The 17,593-nt window shown below is 37.7% G+C and overlaps 1 protein-coding gene across 1 annotated transcript in view; it reads right to left on the bottom strand.

Moving 5' to 3' along the window:
- Window positions 1-17,593, bottom strand: part of LOC309829341 (uncharacterized protein) — a gene marked incomplete at its 5' end in the record, with an annotated part of 127,539 nt that overhangs the window by 91,946 nt on the left and 18,000 nt on the right. Inside the window, 2 exons of the mRNA XM_082665205.1 lie at window positions 9,418-9,460; window positions 16,519-16,609. Of these exons, the coding sequence (XP_082521331.1) occupies window positions 9,418-9,460; window positions 16,519-16,609 (134 nt within the window). The remainder of the gene's footprint in view (window positions 1-9,417; window positions 9,461-16,518; window positions 16,610-17,593) is intronic.

Here is a 17,593-nt window from a genome sequence, read left to right as displayed (position 1 = left end):
GGTCAAGGACATTTTCCACCTCTAATACAACATCTCTACTGCCTAGTAGAGTGCCTGGCACTTAGTAGACACCTAATAAATATTTGAATAAGTTTCAACATACATTCCCCTTTTAAGCTATAGAAGAAAAACACAGTATATAGTAGATTTTGATTTACTTGGGGAGAATAATAATATGAATAGATAAATTTACACAAATCATTTTTTAAAGTATATATATTTGATAATACTTTTTTCCACAAATCTACACAATTGCACATTTAGTGGTGATAGTACACGAACTACATTTGCTTCTGAAAACTTGCTAAGAAGGATGGCTACTAAAAACTACAACTTGAACCCAAAACAATTGATTTAGTTCATTGGTCCCCACTCCTTAGCAGTTTTAATATAGAAGAAAATAGACGCATATATTTCTTTTCTGCCATAATATGACATCATATAAGGAATGTGATTTTATTAGCTAGAAATAAGATTTGCTTTTGTTATTTTAGTACATTTGATCACATAAGAATAATTCTAGATTTTTTCCCCTCCTGTGACTCTCATAGCATCCCCATCTAAAATAGACTTTGGAGATTTAGATCAAATGTCATATCAATTGTCCTAGACTGCTTACTATGTGCTTTCACTATAGATTTTAATGTCAATAGAGAAAGGAGAAGGAAAAGTCAGAGGGAAATGAAACAGGTGTATGCAACACCCCTCTCTACTACCGACATTTCTCAGAATTCTGGGGGAAGTTGCATCTATAAGTGGAAAGTTTTTCACCATGGAACTCACGGTGGTTGAACTTCTCATGAAGAATTTTTTTTTCACTACTGAAGAAAAATATGTTTGATTTTACCATAACTGAAAAGTTCTCCTGTTTCTACTTCTGAGGTTTGCCCTCAAGACTACTGTTTACCTAATGGAAGGGACTCCTATGCATGGAGGAAAAAGTGCACCATTCGAAGGAAAAGCTAAAGGAGTGGTATTCAGGTAGCTCCTCATTCCACCAATGAAAACATACACATAGATTTTCCACTTTACACCTCATTTTCCACCTTATTTTCATGATTTTGAAATGAATATGTAGGGTCTGATGAGTTTGTCAATAGTCTATAATTATTAGTGTTATTAAAATAGAATACAAATGATAAGCCATATGTAAAAATGCTGTGTGAATAAACTGCTATACCCCAAATAATACAAATGAGTGAATGGCAGTAAATGCTAAGAGGGATTAACAACATAAAGGATATTAAAAAAATGATGACCGTATTTCATATTTATGTGTCTTTTTCTCTCTCTCTCTTTTTTTTTTGCGGTCCGCGGGCCTCTCACTGTTGTGGCCTCTCCCGTTGCGGAGCACAGGCTCCGGACGCGCAAGCTCAGTGGCCATGGCTCACGGGCCCAGCCGCTCCGCGGCATGTGGAATCTTCCCGGACCGGGGCACGAACCCGCGTCCCCTGCATCGGAAGGCAGAACACTCAACCACTGCGCCACCAGGGAAGCCCTTCTCTCTCACTCTTACTCAACTCCTAAATAACTAAGAGAATATGCTCACAAATGGCAAGCATGTTTTGGATGTTCGATGTGTGTTTGTGGGAAAGAACAAAAAAAAAACTGCCTCAATTAGGTCAAATATCATACAAGAGATGAATGAGATTAGAGATGGGATTGGGATTTGTGTTAGTTACTCAATAGCTAACCAATCACAGATATGACAGTGTAGTGCAATATGCAAATATACTTTTAAACAACTTCTCTTAAGTTATCTACTGTCTGTAAAGACAATCACACTCAACTGCTCTGCACTTAACCCCAGAGCTTCTGAGTTAGAATCTGTTAGAAACAGGTACACGTTTCATTGCTTTGGCAACATTTACATGGCTCTGCATCAGGCAATACAACTGCTAAGATCACACGCTGGGAATTCAGGAAAGGCTAGTGTCCAGTTCTGGTCGTTCTACCACCCAACTGTGATCTAGGGTAAATTCCTGATGGAAAAAAAAAGAAAAAGAAAAACCCTGAAGATGCTGAAACAGTATTTCCTACTTCACAGGGTCGTCATGGGGATAAAAGGTCATTAGGATAAAGTGCCTCTCACCCAGGAAACACTGATAAATGCTACTGATGCTACCATCATCATCATCATGACTGATCAAGAACATATTGCCACATGGAAATTCAACATTCCCTGGGCCATTCACAACTTTCCTTTAAAGGACTCATATTCTATGTGGGGTCTTAACACCTTCAAATAACAGAAAATACAAGTCTTTACGCCTTTTTTTCTGTAGCTAATTTTGGCATCTTTCACCTCTGTCCACTTAAGTGTTGGTTTAGCATATTCTTGTCACACAAAGAAGCTACTTCCCAAAGACAGGAACAATATGTCAAGTGACAAAGACATTGAGTGAAGTCTTTCACATCCTAGATTGTCCACGGTACAGCTCAGCTGGTCTCTGGGTTGGAAGGCCTGGGTCTACTTTGCTCGTCTGTTACAGGGGAAGGGACATGGTCCTTAGCATGTGGTCTGTGAAACAGAGGCAGCTGCGGGTAGAATTATAACACAAGCAGAACTGGCTTCAATTCTTCCTTCTTAGGTCTTTTTCTTCTTGTTCAGCTGTTCAAGGAACTTGCCTGCCCTCTGTCCCTGCCAGGACGATGTTACATCTGCCTGGATAAGTAGGTCACCATTGTACATCAGGAAAGGTCTTATTTGTAATCATCAGGAACCAGATACGGCTAATTTGAGCAGAAAAGGAAACTTTTGGAAGTTTATGGTTAGGTCTCAGTAACTAGAAGCAGACTAAACAACCGAAACCCAAGGCTATGCTATTGCAATTATAGGATCAGGCCAAAGTGATGTTATAAGTCCTAGCTGGCCTTGCTACCAAGCAGGAACAGGAAACAGGAGATTGACCCAGCACTGCTGGCCTTGCTTCTTTACATCATTTATTTGTAATTCAAAATCCAAGAGAGGGGTGCAGTTGGCCAACCTGAGGTCGCCCGACTGTTTTCCATCTATAAGGGAGACTGAGCATGTTGAGTAAACAGTGTATCTGACATGTTCAGCTTGTATGACGAGAGGAAGGCTCTGTTTCTCACCAAGACCCACAAAGTGGAAAATTCCCCAAAGAGAAAGGAATTTCAGATCAGATGCTTGGAAAGTTGAAAACAACAACAACAAACAAATGCAGATGTGGAATTAAAGACATGGAGTCATTAAGAACCTATATGTGGAGTGATTCAGACCTGAGTTCACATCTGGAGCAAGCTACTCAATCTTGCTGAGCTTCAATTTTCTTTAAAGGAAACAACGTGGAAGATGATATCCACATGTAACCTGTGGTACACATGAAGGAGGGTAGTACAGTATATGATGCCTGGCACATCCTATGCATTTTCTAAAACTACTAGTAGTACTATTATTATTGTTACTTATTATACAATTTATTGTAGAAATTAACAGGGAGAGTATTAATAAATGTTAATACAGTGCTAAGTGTCACATTTATGATCTCAACTAATTATTTGTTGATTCAACAAACATTCCACATATCAGAAAATAACCTGTTAGTGTGTATATATATATATATATATATTTTTTTTTTTTTTTTACAGAAGAAAAGAAACCCTGAGGCTTAGAAAGTGTAAACAATGTACCAAAAGTCACTCATTTAAGAGGTAATGGAATATTATTCAGCCTTAAAAAAAAATGAAGGAGATCCTTTCATTTGTGACAATATAGATGAAACAGGAGTGCATTATGCTGATGAAATAAGCCAGACAGGATAAATACGAATGATATCATTTATATAGGGAATCTAAAAAGAAAAAAAGCCACACTCATAGAAACAGAGTAGAAAACTGGTTGCCAGGGGCTGGGGTGTGGGTGGGGAAAAGGGGGAAAGACTGGGAAAAGGGTACAAACTTTCAGCTGCAGGATGAATAAGGTCTGAGGATCTACTGTATAACATAGTTACTACAGTCAATAATACTGTATTGTATAACTAACATTTTCTGAGAGAATAGAACTTGTGTTCTCACCAAAAAAAGAAAAAAAGGAAAAAGGTGTCATGAGCTGTTAGATGTATTAATTAACGTGATGGGAAGGATCCTTTTACAACAGATATGTATATCAAATCATCATGATATACTCTTTGACTATCTTACAATTTTGTCAATTATACCTCAATAAAACAGAAAAAAAGAGGTAATAAAGATGAGACTCCAATCCAGGATTATCCAGCTCAAAAAACTACACTCTTAACCATTACAATATAGTATCCATCCATATGTTGTAACTGTAAAATGCTTAACACAAAGGAAACGTTAAATAAATGGTGTTTATTCTAACTCTAATGCTTACTAGATATTAGTTATGTGGTATGCTTTACATCTAACTACAAGGGTATAAGGTGCAAATTCTTGCTACAGAACATAAAAGCCCCTGTGGTACCCTGTAGGATAAACACAGTACCTGTAAATCTCTCATCTCTCAACCCAGAGTCTCCTCAAGTTGGAGGTCTTTACCCCCTTTATAATGTGGGAATAATGCCTTTCCCACATTTGCACTGGGCATGAAAATCCATACTTCCAGGTGTATACTGAACCTCCACTTAGCTCCTCGTCACCTTGGAATCACCAGACCAAAGATCATTTATTCCATTTATATAAATGATGTAGGGATAGAAGTACAGAATATACAGAGAGTGTTGGAGGAATCCAAACAACAAGTCCTCCACTCTCAAAACAAATTTTAGAGTTCCAAAAGTAAAGAGCAATGTTTGGAAATAAAACTAAAAATGAAACTAACATCTACAATTAGCCAAGTATTTATTATGGGCCAGGCTACTTACAAGGCACTTGATAAACATTACAGCTCATCTTCCTGCAGTCCTTCAAAGCATATAATATTGTTTCCATTTCATAGAGAAGAAAATTGTATCTAAGCAGGTTAGTGATTAGCCCAAGACCACAGGGCTAGGCTGTAAGAAAAGAAGGCCAAGTTTCAGTGGTCAAAATGGTGATGGATGTTATAACTAGAAGATTACGGCTAATCAAATAAAAATATTCAAAACGGTCCTAATGTATTATTAGGATTTCTTTAGAATAACTTGGGTGCCTTAGTGAATACAGTAGTGGTAGGCACTACAGTCTCTTTAATTTGCTAATCATACAAATCTACTTTAACATTCTTGGTGACAAGGAGCTAACTACCGATAAGACAGCTTCTTCAGTTTTGGGGCTACTCCAGGGTGAAATGCCGGAACGTCTTACTGCCTGCAATGTTACCCAGTTCTACCAGGGGGAATAAAGCAGAACAAGTAGCCACTGTTCTTGACAAATGGATACAGTTTCAGTTTTTCAAAATATGAGTGTCAGATTCATTCATTCATTGTATCAGATAGATCTGTCAAATGGCTTTGCCCATTTACTAATGGATGGCACACTGCAGACACACGTTGGGTCAAAGGACTCAATGTCACCTCATTGATACTGTCATCAATATAATTTGTATTGGCATTTTGTCTCACCCTGACTTTAAGGACTATGTGAGGAGATCCAGGTCTCCAGACCATGGACTGATCACCTCTGCTTGACACAGTATTCTCTGCTCATTTCCAGAGGGGACCAAGGATGAGCTCTTGTACTTCTGAGTCTATTCACCCTACCTGGCAACACATACTACCTGGGCTGATTGGATCAAGCAGGAGCCCCAGAGTTTAAATTTCCAGCTGCATTGGAGGAAACAGAGGCTATGCCCCAATCCCATAACCCCTCACTTCTTACCGCTAGCCTATCCTAGGCTGTTCTTGCTGATAGGAGTACTTCATGCTAAAAATTAATTTTGCTTACCTGATGGCAGTCACACAACCTCAAATGCCATTTTTATAAATAAGGCAACCACCAATGGAGTGTGATTTAGGATTTTTCCTTCTGTAGACCCTGCCTACCCTATAAAATCTCCCATTACTGCATCATGGAGACTATAATCCCTTTCCGAGAGAATAGATTCTTTCCAACCATAAGATGAAATAAGAACTTACATTTCTGTACTGCCCAAAAGGAAATAAATTGATTACAAAATGCAGGAGAATGACTGATTTTCCACATTTGTTGTGTTCATTAAAGGGTTTTTGAATAGACTTGACAGTATTAAAGAAGTTCAACACACACAAAATAAAAATTAATAAATGAAGAGAAAAAAATTGCATTTACAACAAACAAAATAAACACATTGATATATAAAAGGTTGTTATACATCGATGAAAAATGGATGTCATAAAGTCACAAACTAAAAAGTATGAACAGCCAATAAAGATATGAAAATATGTTCAACCTTGCTATTATTAATCAAAGAAATACAAATAAAATAATTCAGGTGCCATATTTTACTGACTAGAATGACAAAGTTTTAAAAAACTTGATAATACTGGTACTGATGAGTGTGTGTAAGAAACCACACTGGATGTTAAATTCTTGGTAGAAATAAAAAGCACCTTTCTGGAAGACAATATGTCAGTATGTCAGTATGTACCAGAACTGACAACCAGCCATTCAAGTTCTAGAAGTCCATTCTAAGGAAATAAACAAATGCTCAAAGACATATGAACAAGGATGCTTGTCTCATTGTTTAGCAAAGCAAAACAGGAATAATCTAAATGTTGAACAGTAGGGACTGGTTAAATAAATAATAGAATGCTGTTCAACCATTAAAAATGATGCTGCAGATTTTTATTAGGTGATGAGTAATCATACTTATATTACTAAATAAAAATGTTATAGAACTGTTTTGTAGTTTGATATAATAATTAAAGGTATTTTACACTTGCATTGTATTTATATGCACCCCGTCACAAAAAAGTTTCCAAAGATACCCTCAAAAATGTTACAGAGATGATTTATCAGAAATGGGATTTTGAGTTATTTTTCCTTTTTTCTTTAAATCCTTTCAATTTTGGAGTTTCTGCAATGAGCCTGTATTATTTTTACAATTAAAAATATTTAAATTTACAACAAAAGGATCTAAATTCCTCCAGTTTTCCATTTATTTTCCACCCTGGCTCAGGGTATTTGTGTAAAAAAAAAAAAAAATCAGCTTATTTTCTCTTTTGTATCAATCTAAATTTACTTTTCATAAGTTAACTATTTTAGTCTGAAAAAGTTTCACACAGGAAAATTGTTAAGGTCTGAGTATTCTATTACCTTTAAAAGCACTGGAAACTTTGAAATTATTTCTTTCAGAATTTTCATATAATACTGAAAGGCGGGGGGGAGATAGAAAAATGAAGGGAAATAGATAGTAGTAGTCAACTTCAATTAAGAAAAAGCAACAAGAGGCAGTTTGTACTCTTTTGGTACGGCAGAAGCCCCATGTGTCAACTCATGCTAAAAAATGTATATATACACACACATATATATGTTTGTGTGTATTATATGTATATGTGACACACACACATAATTAATCCACAGTCTTAGGCTAATCACTCATTGTGGCAGAAACAACGAGCTGTTGACTACACTTTAATTAGCTCCTCCAGCCTGTAGAGGCATCACTAGGACCAAGATAGGAACAACATTCTCCATCTCCGCTTGCATCTGGGTATGGTTCTATCCCAAAGAACGTGACCAGAGGTGACCTGAAGAGTTTATGTCTGAAGGATAACGAGTTGATAATTGTAGCTTGCAGCTTCCTCTCTCCTTTCCTTTTTAGGACAAACGTAGAGCCACTTGATGAAGGTGGTGGGTCCCTGAATAACTGAGCAGAAAACTGACCCTCAGACCACCAAAGCCCATACTACACTCCTGAGTGAGTGAGAAATGAACTGTCCATGTGTTGCTCCACTGAGGTTTAAGGTTTATTATTTAGTGTTTAACTAACGCATTTTTTCTTTAAACCTCAGTTGCCTTCTCTGTAAAATAAAGTCTTTGAAAAGGATCCACTGGAAGTTTTTTCCATTGCTTATGTTTTTATCTTAGTTTTTAATTCTCAGAAACATTGCGCGCATTTTACCTTCTAAGTTAGTAAGTCTACTTTTTTTCCCACAAAGACGGGTTCTTCAAGTGATGGAGAAGTCATAGCAGACTGTTGCTTCAGTTTAAGATACGCATTCACATATGAGATGAGAAGGGTGAGGACCCAGAGAAACGCCTTTGACAGAGGGGAGTGAGAGCATACTGAAGAATGTTTAGTAATAAAGAATTCAGATGGGAGAAACGGATGGGTTACATCTAACAGATTTGCTCAAAGGAATTCTGGAAAGGCAAATATGTGAAAATGTATAGCAAAGACATGAAATGCCTTTTGGTCCCTAAATGGATTTCATTTCAAAGACGTGCATGTTGCAAATACATGTACCATAACACTTCTCTGTCCACTTCTAGAATTTTCTAAAGCCTGACAGAACATCTGCAGAGAGAGGATGTCATTCCAAGATAATCGACTGCAAGTTACTAAATTAAGATAAAAATGTCCTTAACCTTGAACAGTTTTTAAAGAGATTTCAGAAGAAAGGAGCCCTCCAGAGGGTTGTATAACTATATAATTGTACCCTTTCTAAAAGGCTATTTACAGATACATAATGTTTCCCCTCCATTCTTTAAAGTAAAATATAGGATAAAAAAAATAGTTTGGGAGTAATATTTGTTTGGGACAGCAGGCACTGCTAATCAGTACCACTCTCTCCTTATTCCTTACTATCAGAGCCCTGGTTTAGGAGACCCCATTATCCTTAAGGCTAAGGTGGCCAGTTTAAAATCCGAGCTGATGAGATCTAAGTGCAAGTCTGCTGACCATCTGTGGTAAAAAATTTGCTCTCTGAGTTAGACACTGCCTTTTTTTTCTTACTTAATTTCTGTTTTTTTTCCTTTTCTTTCTTCCTGCCCAAATTGTTGGAACACTATTGGAGATTCTGGGGTCACTTTGAAGCTATGTGGACATGCTAGAGATGTGGAAGCTGGAAGAGCGAAGCAACCCAGTCCCCTGGTGATGCCCTTCAGCAGCTGGACTAACGCTAGAGGGACTATCTCCAAACTTCCTGCTACCCGTGGAAAGTAAGGTAAATCACTCATTCACTTTCTGTTACCTACTAACTGATCCAGAACTCTAACCTCAGGGTTCTAGAACCCTTCTCAGTATCCCATAGTCATACTCATGTTCCGGACTCCTGATCATCAGACTTGCTTATAGCAGATGTATGGGGAGGGCGGGCTCTTCTGGAAGCCCGCGTACTTCCTCCCCTACCCCCACCACACACAAATAATGATCTTTATGTCCACTCATCCTTCTATCTACACTCAGAGGCCAGGGCCCCCAGGAAGGCTTCACTGACAACCCTTTACTCCTCTCTACATGCAGAAAGGGTAGAGGTGTGGGCTCTGGAATCAGACTTCCTAGACTTGAATTCTTAATCTGTTACTTACCAGTTTAGGACGTGGGCAAAGTAGTTACCTTCTCTGGACACCCCTGTAAAAGAGGAACACTAAGTAGCACCTATGTACCTCACTGAAAGGATTAAATGAGCAAATGCAGGTAAAGTTCTTATAATTTTTTCTCGGGTCAATCAATTCTAGCTGCTATTGTTACCTTTGACTAATTTAGGCCAGAGTCCCTTTGCCCTCCTTTGGTTCTCTGGGCCCGTCTCATTCACAACACACACAACCGCATACTGCAGAGTTTTGAAAGGTGGTTCTCAAAATGTGGTCCCTGGGCCAGCAATATCAGCCACACCTGGGAACTGGTTAGAACTCTGGCACTGGAGCCCAGCAATCTGTGTTTTAACAATATTCTCAGGCAAATCTGATGCACACTAAAGGTTGACGACAACTGAGAACATCTGTCTCAGACTCTCCTGGAGGCATTCACCAAAAATAGAGTTACAGGACCTTACACCTGACCAGCTGGAGAAGGGGTCTAGTAATTCCCCTGGTTATCATGCTTGTCATGATTTTTCAGCACATAAAATGTTTGAGAATCACTGCCATTTTGAATGTGTGTTTCACTTGTCTGTTTTTCCAGTGGACTTTACTTCCTTGCAAGGAAGGTTTGTGAAGATTTGTTGCTGTTGTTTGCATTATTAGTTTTATTATGCTAATTCTAGAATCTCTGGTGCATAGTGCAATCTCAGGCAGGAAGTAGTGGCTCATTAAAACAGGTATCCCAAAAGTCTTAGTAGAACTTCAAGATTAATTCCTTCAGGAAGAGGTAAAATTGCCATTAGATGCAGATGATATGATACTATATATAGAAAACCCTAAAGACTCTACATGAAAACTACTACAACTGATAAACGAATTCAGCAAGGTAGCAGAATACAAGATTAACATACAGAAATTGGTTGCATTTCTTTATACCAACAATGAAATATCGGAAAGGGAATGTAAAAAAACAATGCCTTTTAAAATCACAACCCCCAAAATAAAATACTTAGGAATAAACCTCACCAAGAAGGCAAAAGACTTATACGCTGAGAACTGTAAGACATTAATAAAGGAAAGTGAAGATGATTCAAAGAAATGGAAAGACATCTCATGTTCTTGGGTTGGAGGAATTAATATTGTTAAAATGCTCATACTACCCAAAGCAATCTACAGATTTAATGCGATCCCTATCAAATTATCCATGACATTTTTCACGCAATTAGAACAAATAATCCTAAAATTCATACAGAACCATAAAAGACCCAGAATTGCCAAAGCAATCCTGAAGAAAAAGAACAACGTTGGAGGCATAGCCACCCCAGACTCAGACAGTACTCCAAAGTCACAGTAATCAAAACAGCATGGTATTGGCACAAAAACAGACATATGGATCAATGGAACAGAATACAGAGCCCAGAAATAAACCCACACACCTCAGTTAATCTTTGACAATTAATCTTTGACAAAGGAGGCAAGAATATATAATGGGAAAGAGACAGGCTCTTCCGCAAGTGGTGTTGGTAAAGTTGGACAGCCTTATATAAACCAGTGAAGTTAGAACACATCCTTTCACCATACACAAAAATAAACTCAAAATGTCTTAAAGACTTAAACATAAGACATGACACCGTAAAACGTCTAGAAGAGAACAGAGGCAAAATATTCTCTGACATAAATCATACCAATGTTTTCTTAGGTCAGTCTCTCAAGACAATAGAAATAAACATGAAAATAAACAAAGGGGACCGAATCAAACTTACAAGCTTTTGCACAGCAAAAGAAACCATAAACAAAATGAAAAGACAACCTACAGAATGGGAGAAAATATTTGCAAATGATGCGACCAGCAAGGGCTTAATTTCCAAAATATACAAACAGCTCATACAACTTGATGACAATAAAAGCAAACAACCCAATCAAAAAAATAGGCAGAAGACTTAAAGAGACATTTCTCCAAAGAAGAAATACAGATGGCCAATAGGCACATGAAAAGATGCTCAACACTGCCAATTATTAAAGAAATGCAAATCAAAACTACCATGAGGTACCACCTCACACCAGTCAGAATGGCCATCATTAAAAAGTCTACAAATAACATATGCTGGAGAGGGTGTGGAGAAAAGGGAACCCTCCTACAACACTGTTGGTGGGAATGTAAGTTGGTGCAGCCACTGTGGAAAACAGTGTGGAGGTTCCTCAGAAAACTAAAAATAGACCTACCATATGATCCAGCAATCCCACTCCTGGGCGTATATCCAGACCAAACTATAATTCAAAAAGACACATTCACCCTGATCTTCACAGCAGCAATATTCACAATAGCCAAGACATGGAAACAACCTAAATGTCCATCAACAGATGAATGGATAAAGACGAGGTGGTACATATATACAATGAAATACTACTCAGCCATAAAAAAGAATGAAATAATGCCATTCGCAGCAGCAACATGGATGCAACTAGAGATTATCATACTAAGCAAAGTAAGTCAGAAAGAGAAAGACAAATACCATGATACCACTTATATGTGGAATCTAAAATATGACACAAATGAACCTATCTATGAAACAGAAACAGAATCAGAGACATAGAGAATAGACTGGTGGCTGCCAAGGGGGAAGCAGGTGGGAGAGGGATGAACTGGGAGTTTGGGATTAGCAGATGCAAACTGGTATATATAGATTGGCTAAACAACAAGGTCCTACTATATAGCACAGGGAACTATATTCAATATCCTGTGATAAACCATAATGGAAACGAATATGAAAAAGAATGTATATACGTATGTATAACAGAGTCACTTTGCTGTACAGCAGTAATTAACAACGCTGTAAACCAAGTATACTTCAATAAAAAATAAGTTAATTAAATTTTTAAAGAGATTACTTCCTTCAGAAGAACAAGTACTACACATTCACAAAAAAAGTACCCTTTGAAAGTTTAAATTTTTGAATTTCTTTGCCACTTCCTTAGTTTTGATCATCTTGGACAATATATTTTTAATATTGACTTTTAAAAAGAATTGTGTTTCAGTGTTTGCTATCCCTTAGAGAGACAGAAACAGATAAGTACAACTAAATACTTACTTTTCAAAAGTCTCAAAAGTATAAGGGAAATGAAAGTAATTATATCTTCAAATGATTTGGGGGTATGTTTCTAATTTCATACTTCTGATGCGATTAAAGATTAAAACTGTATTAAGACATTTGAGACATGCCGCATTGGTATTAAATGAATTTAATTTTGTGTAAAGTGGTAGAAATATTTTCTTCAGCAAACATACCTGCAGATATAAAATCACAACCATAAATCTACAAAAAAGCAAGCTATTGAATGAAATCTGATTGGTTATTTCCCTGCAGTATGGATCTGCTAATAATTTAATTTACTACTTGCTAACAGAAGCCAAAATTTAAATATACATATATATATGTGTGTGTGTGTATATATATCTTCAATTTTAAATCATTCATATATATGAACAAGGATACATACACGTATATAACAATTGTTCATATATATATATACAATTTAAATTAAAGAAAGTTCATCCGGTGGCCTATTTTTTCCCCCCGATTTCTAAAGAACACCATATTCTATTCTAGGCAGTGGAATGTCAATCCACCTTAAGGGTTGTTCAATGAGCATATCTGAGAAACCACTGGTTTAGCCAATGATGTACTCATTGAGGGAGGCCCTAGTGCCACTGTCAAGAGCTTATCCACAGGAGAGATAAGAAGGTACTTGTTTGGTTTGTGAAAAGAAGGAGTAGTGAGGAATGGCAGGTAGCTGCAGGCTGATGACACGTGATGTCCATATATATGTAGAACCAACACACCCATAATTGCACCCATTTTCCATACCCAAATCCATACCCAAATGATTATATCATTAATCCCAGGCAAAAATGGTAAGATTCATGTGTGTTACTATCCCAGGGCTTCAAGATGCCTATAAACTCATATGAGTATGTCTTAGTTTTATCAGTGGAGGACAAACCAGGCTTCTATCACCAAGCCCCATTCCATAACAGGCAAACCAGTCCAAGACTTCTGAGTGCTGCAGGAGAGTCTATGGAAGGGGCGCTCACTCCACTGTGATGCCTAAAATGCCTTTGCACAGAGCAAACATTCAATACATGCTGAGTGAATGAATGAGTGAACTGGTGTCATAAAACAGGCTTATTTCAGGGAAATTCCATTCAACAGGCTGGCATTCCTTCCTACCCATCTTAACTGTTAAGCTTGCCATCAGACAAAAATTTAATTATAAAACGTTAGAGCTGAGGAAATTTTAGAAACTATCTACTCTCCAGAGGTATACAACTTTAATTTAGTGGTAAAAATCACTAGGAGTGATTTAGGAGTCTATCAGACCTGAGTCCAAATTCCACATCTACCATATTTTCGTGAGCAAATAACTACTTCTGAGGCTCTGTTCCATGTATGCATTATGGGATATCATAATAATACATACATTAATTGTATGACTATCAGGGGATGAAATGACACAATCCATTTGCCATGGTCGGCTAAGTAATTTGCACCAAGTAAGCACTCAAGACATTAGCCAATATTAATAGCGGAGAGATAAAAACAAAACTCTGGGACTGATGCCTACCCTAGCGGCCCCAGTGGTCATAATGACTTTCTTCCATTCAGCCTGCTCTCTTCTCACTACGACTAAGGAAGAGAAGATGAACACATTAGGAATAACAATTTGAAAATGGTTTTATACTCCCTGAATGAATGGAATTATAATAAAATGATTCATGAGTTCTGCAGAAATATGATGAGACTTTAGATCTTTATGTTAGTTCTCTACAAAACCAATTTATGGCCCTAAGATGTACCTTCCCACCCAGCCCCATCCTTACCAGGATCAAATATCATTGTAAATGGAAAGTCAACAACACATAATCAACAAGCTAAGTTACAAGCCAGTGAAGTCTCGGAGGTTTGATAGAGAAAATTCAGATTTATCATTATATGTAAAAATAAGATGATATGAAGAACTCAATCTAAAAAATATTACCTGGAGATCTATAATCTCTACAATAGTGCTATAAAAAGTAAAGAGCTAGAAATCTATTTAGATGGTTTTCCTTATAAGAAAGCACTTTCTGTATAACTTTTAATGTACTATTGATGAGAACAATTCAACAAAATTCAAATAAATACCTGCAGATGTCCTACAAGAAGAAAAGAACAGAGTTAGATGTGACAGGGGATAACTGGACTTCAGGATGAGTAAGACCCTATACTTGACCTCAATAAATTAACGTGAAATACAGTGGATGAGTCATGCACAGAATGTCAGAATTCTAAAAGGCCAAGCTAAGTACCAAAAGGAACATGTGGGGACTCTTAAGAAGGAAATAAAATATTGGTTAGTTGATTCCGAAAAGGCAGAAGGGAGTAGGTTCCCTTTGGCTGCTCTTTGAAGAGATCACTTCCTTTCCCCCCTAGTCCTGAGGCTAGGGTGGCATGGGCAATAGAGGAATGTGGGGACTGAGAATCATTTCTACTCTCACCAGAGTGGCTGGAAGCAGATTTTCTTACCAGGATGTAGTAGTATGCTAATATTTAAGGGTTCTTGAGGTCAGAGAGAAGGGTTTGAATACTCCGGCTCCATCTCTTGCTGTGGGTCAAGTTTCTTACCTTTCCAACACCTTGGCGTCTTTATCTGAAAATTGGGGATGATGATAATGTCTCCCACCTGAGTGTGAGAACTATATGCTATAGTGCATACGCAGGGCTAAATTTGGTGCCTGGCAAACAGAAAGTGCTCAGTACGGCAGGCCAGTGTAGTGACAATAAAGGCAAAGATGATGGGGGTAGTGCCGGTGTTGCTTCTGCCCCCAGAACAGGCTCTGACTGGGAGAGAGTTAAAGCACCTTTGGGTTCATGGGGGTTTATATATAAGCAACGGTTGATCAATGTGAGCTGGTTGTCCAAATGATTATGTGCAATCTAAGAAAAAAATGGGCCTCGGATCTGCTCAGCTACTTAATAATATTAGCAGCGGTAGCAGTCAAAGAAGCTAAATTTTATTAAGTGTTTATATGCCAAACAACGTGCTGAACGTTTTAAAAGGATTTACTCACTTATTACAACGAGGCTATACGCTAGGTCCTGATAATGTTACTCGTCTCTTTCAGATGTTGACTGAGCCTCAGACGGGTTACAAAAGCACCTAAGATCCCGTTGTCAGTACATGACGGAAATGACTTCAAATCCAGCCTGTCTGACTTGTTCTTAATCACTAAGGTATGAAATTAAGCATGTTGCCCTTTGCCTGATTCTCCTTCTGAGGGCTGAATATTTCACTTAGCTCTCTGAGTGCAGAAGAGAGAAAATTCTCTCTCCTTGACCCAACTTGGCATCAATATCCAACTCCCCTTCTCAAAATGGGTTGCTTCAACGAGCAGCAATGAATGCCGGGTCGTGGACCAGTCACCTTGATGACTAAGACTCAGATACTAGGGAAAGAAAATGCTCTGTGACAAACCTACCCTTGTACAGAAACAAGACAGAAATGGGGGGACAGGGCAGAAGATAATGGAATAAGGCATAGGAAAAATAGCACCTGGCATCGTGATAGTAATAATAATAATAGTAGTAGTAGTAGTAATAGTAATAATAATAGACTTTACTATGCTCTAGGCATTGTATTAAGTGCTTGGTGTAAGTGACTTCATTTTAACATTGAAAACAAGTCTATGGGGATGAAATATTATTAACATCATTTTATAGGCAGGAGTATTGAGGTTCAGGTAATCAGGTAAATTGCCCAAGCTCATATGGTTAGCAAGTGGAAAGCAGAGATTTGAACCAGCACCTACACTCCTAACCATTATGCTATAACCATTATGCTGAAGACATAAGAATTCCAATGGTCTTTCCCCATAACCCACTCCTGCACTCCAGACTTAAATAGTCCAAGATCAAGAGAGAGCAAGCTTGGAGTTGCCACTCTTCAGTGAGTGTCAATCATTTCAAAACAGTGTATTTGCTAACAAGATGCAGTTCCTGTGATAATCTTCTCAACCAGGTATCAAGAAACAGGAAGCAAAGATTCAAGTAACAGTATGTTCCTACTTACGAGGAAGGTGGGACAGCATAGTTGACACTGGGCTTAACTGTTCTGGAAAACGTGGTCCCAGTAGGCATACACGCTGGTACATTTTCCCCACCTACCAAATACAAAAGAAGTATTTCATTTCCATGTTGCTCTTCAAAGTTCCACCTCATTCGTGCCTGTCATTCATCCTCTGGCCTCTTCCTGTCTCCATTTCTGTACAGAAAGGTGCTGAGCCTCTGCTCTCGGATACGAAAAGGGTGTGTTAGGAGAGGGAGCCATGGTACCTCAATGTCTTTTTTTTTTTTCATCTTAATTCTATTATGCCAACTCCACTGAACTTAATTAGAGTGAATACAGAATTACACAATTACCCTCTGTTCTATTCTTCAGATGTTATATTTTGATAACATTTACGACATGCTGCTCTCCCCTTGAACACCAGATGAACACTAGAAATGGATGTGTGTTGACATAAAATCTGTTATAATTACAATTAAAGTATAGCTTACATAATGATAGTGTTAACATAAAATTATAGATGTGTAGAGACAACGTGGTCATGCATTTTTTAGTATAAGTACATGCTTAGACCAATATCTGTTAGCGGAATGAAGATGGAAGAGAATTTTGGTTAAGCCACAAAGGCTGTTTAAGGACTTGCAGATAGCTAAGGGGAACTCAAAGACCAGTAAGATAATATTTCCCCTGCCATGTTTTCGATTGCAAAGTGAAGGGAAGATGTGAAAGTAAGTACCCCTATGGAAATTACAAGACAAGTACATTTTTTTCCTTGAATACCTGAGTAAATGCTTAAATTCTAATGTATATCAGTGATGCAAATTTTCAACTGAGTTTGATAAATCATAAAATAATAATTATACATATATGTATATAAAACTGCATGGAACTAGACAGTTCAGAAGTACTTCTAATTAAAGAGGTACCCTATGACAACTAACTTAAACCTTACAAAATATGGTTCCAAGTACCCTATCAGAGTGAAAAGTAGGAGACTGAAAGGTTTGTTGTAAATGTTTGTAGTCATGGTGTCTTAACTAAAACTACTGTGTTACAAATACTACTAAAATAATTGTGA

Source organism: Grampus griseus, assembly GCF_964374135.1.
Source record: "Grampus griseus genome assembly, chromosome: 11".
NCBI lineage: Eukaryota > Metazoa > Chordata > Mammalia > Artiodactyla > Delphinidae > Grampus > Grampus griseus.
The sequence above is the reverse complement of the archived record's forward strand: the minus strand, read 5'-3'. Positions and strand labels throughout refer to the sequence as shown.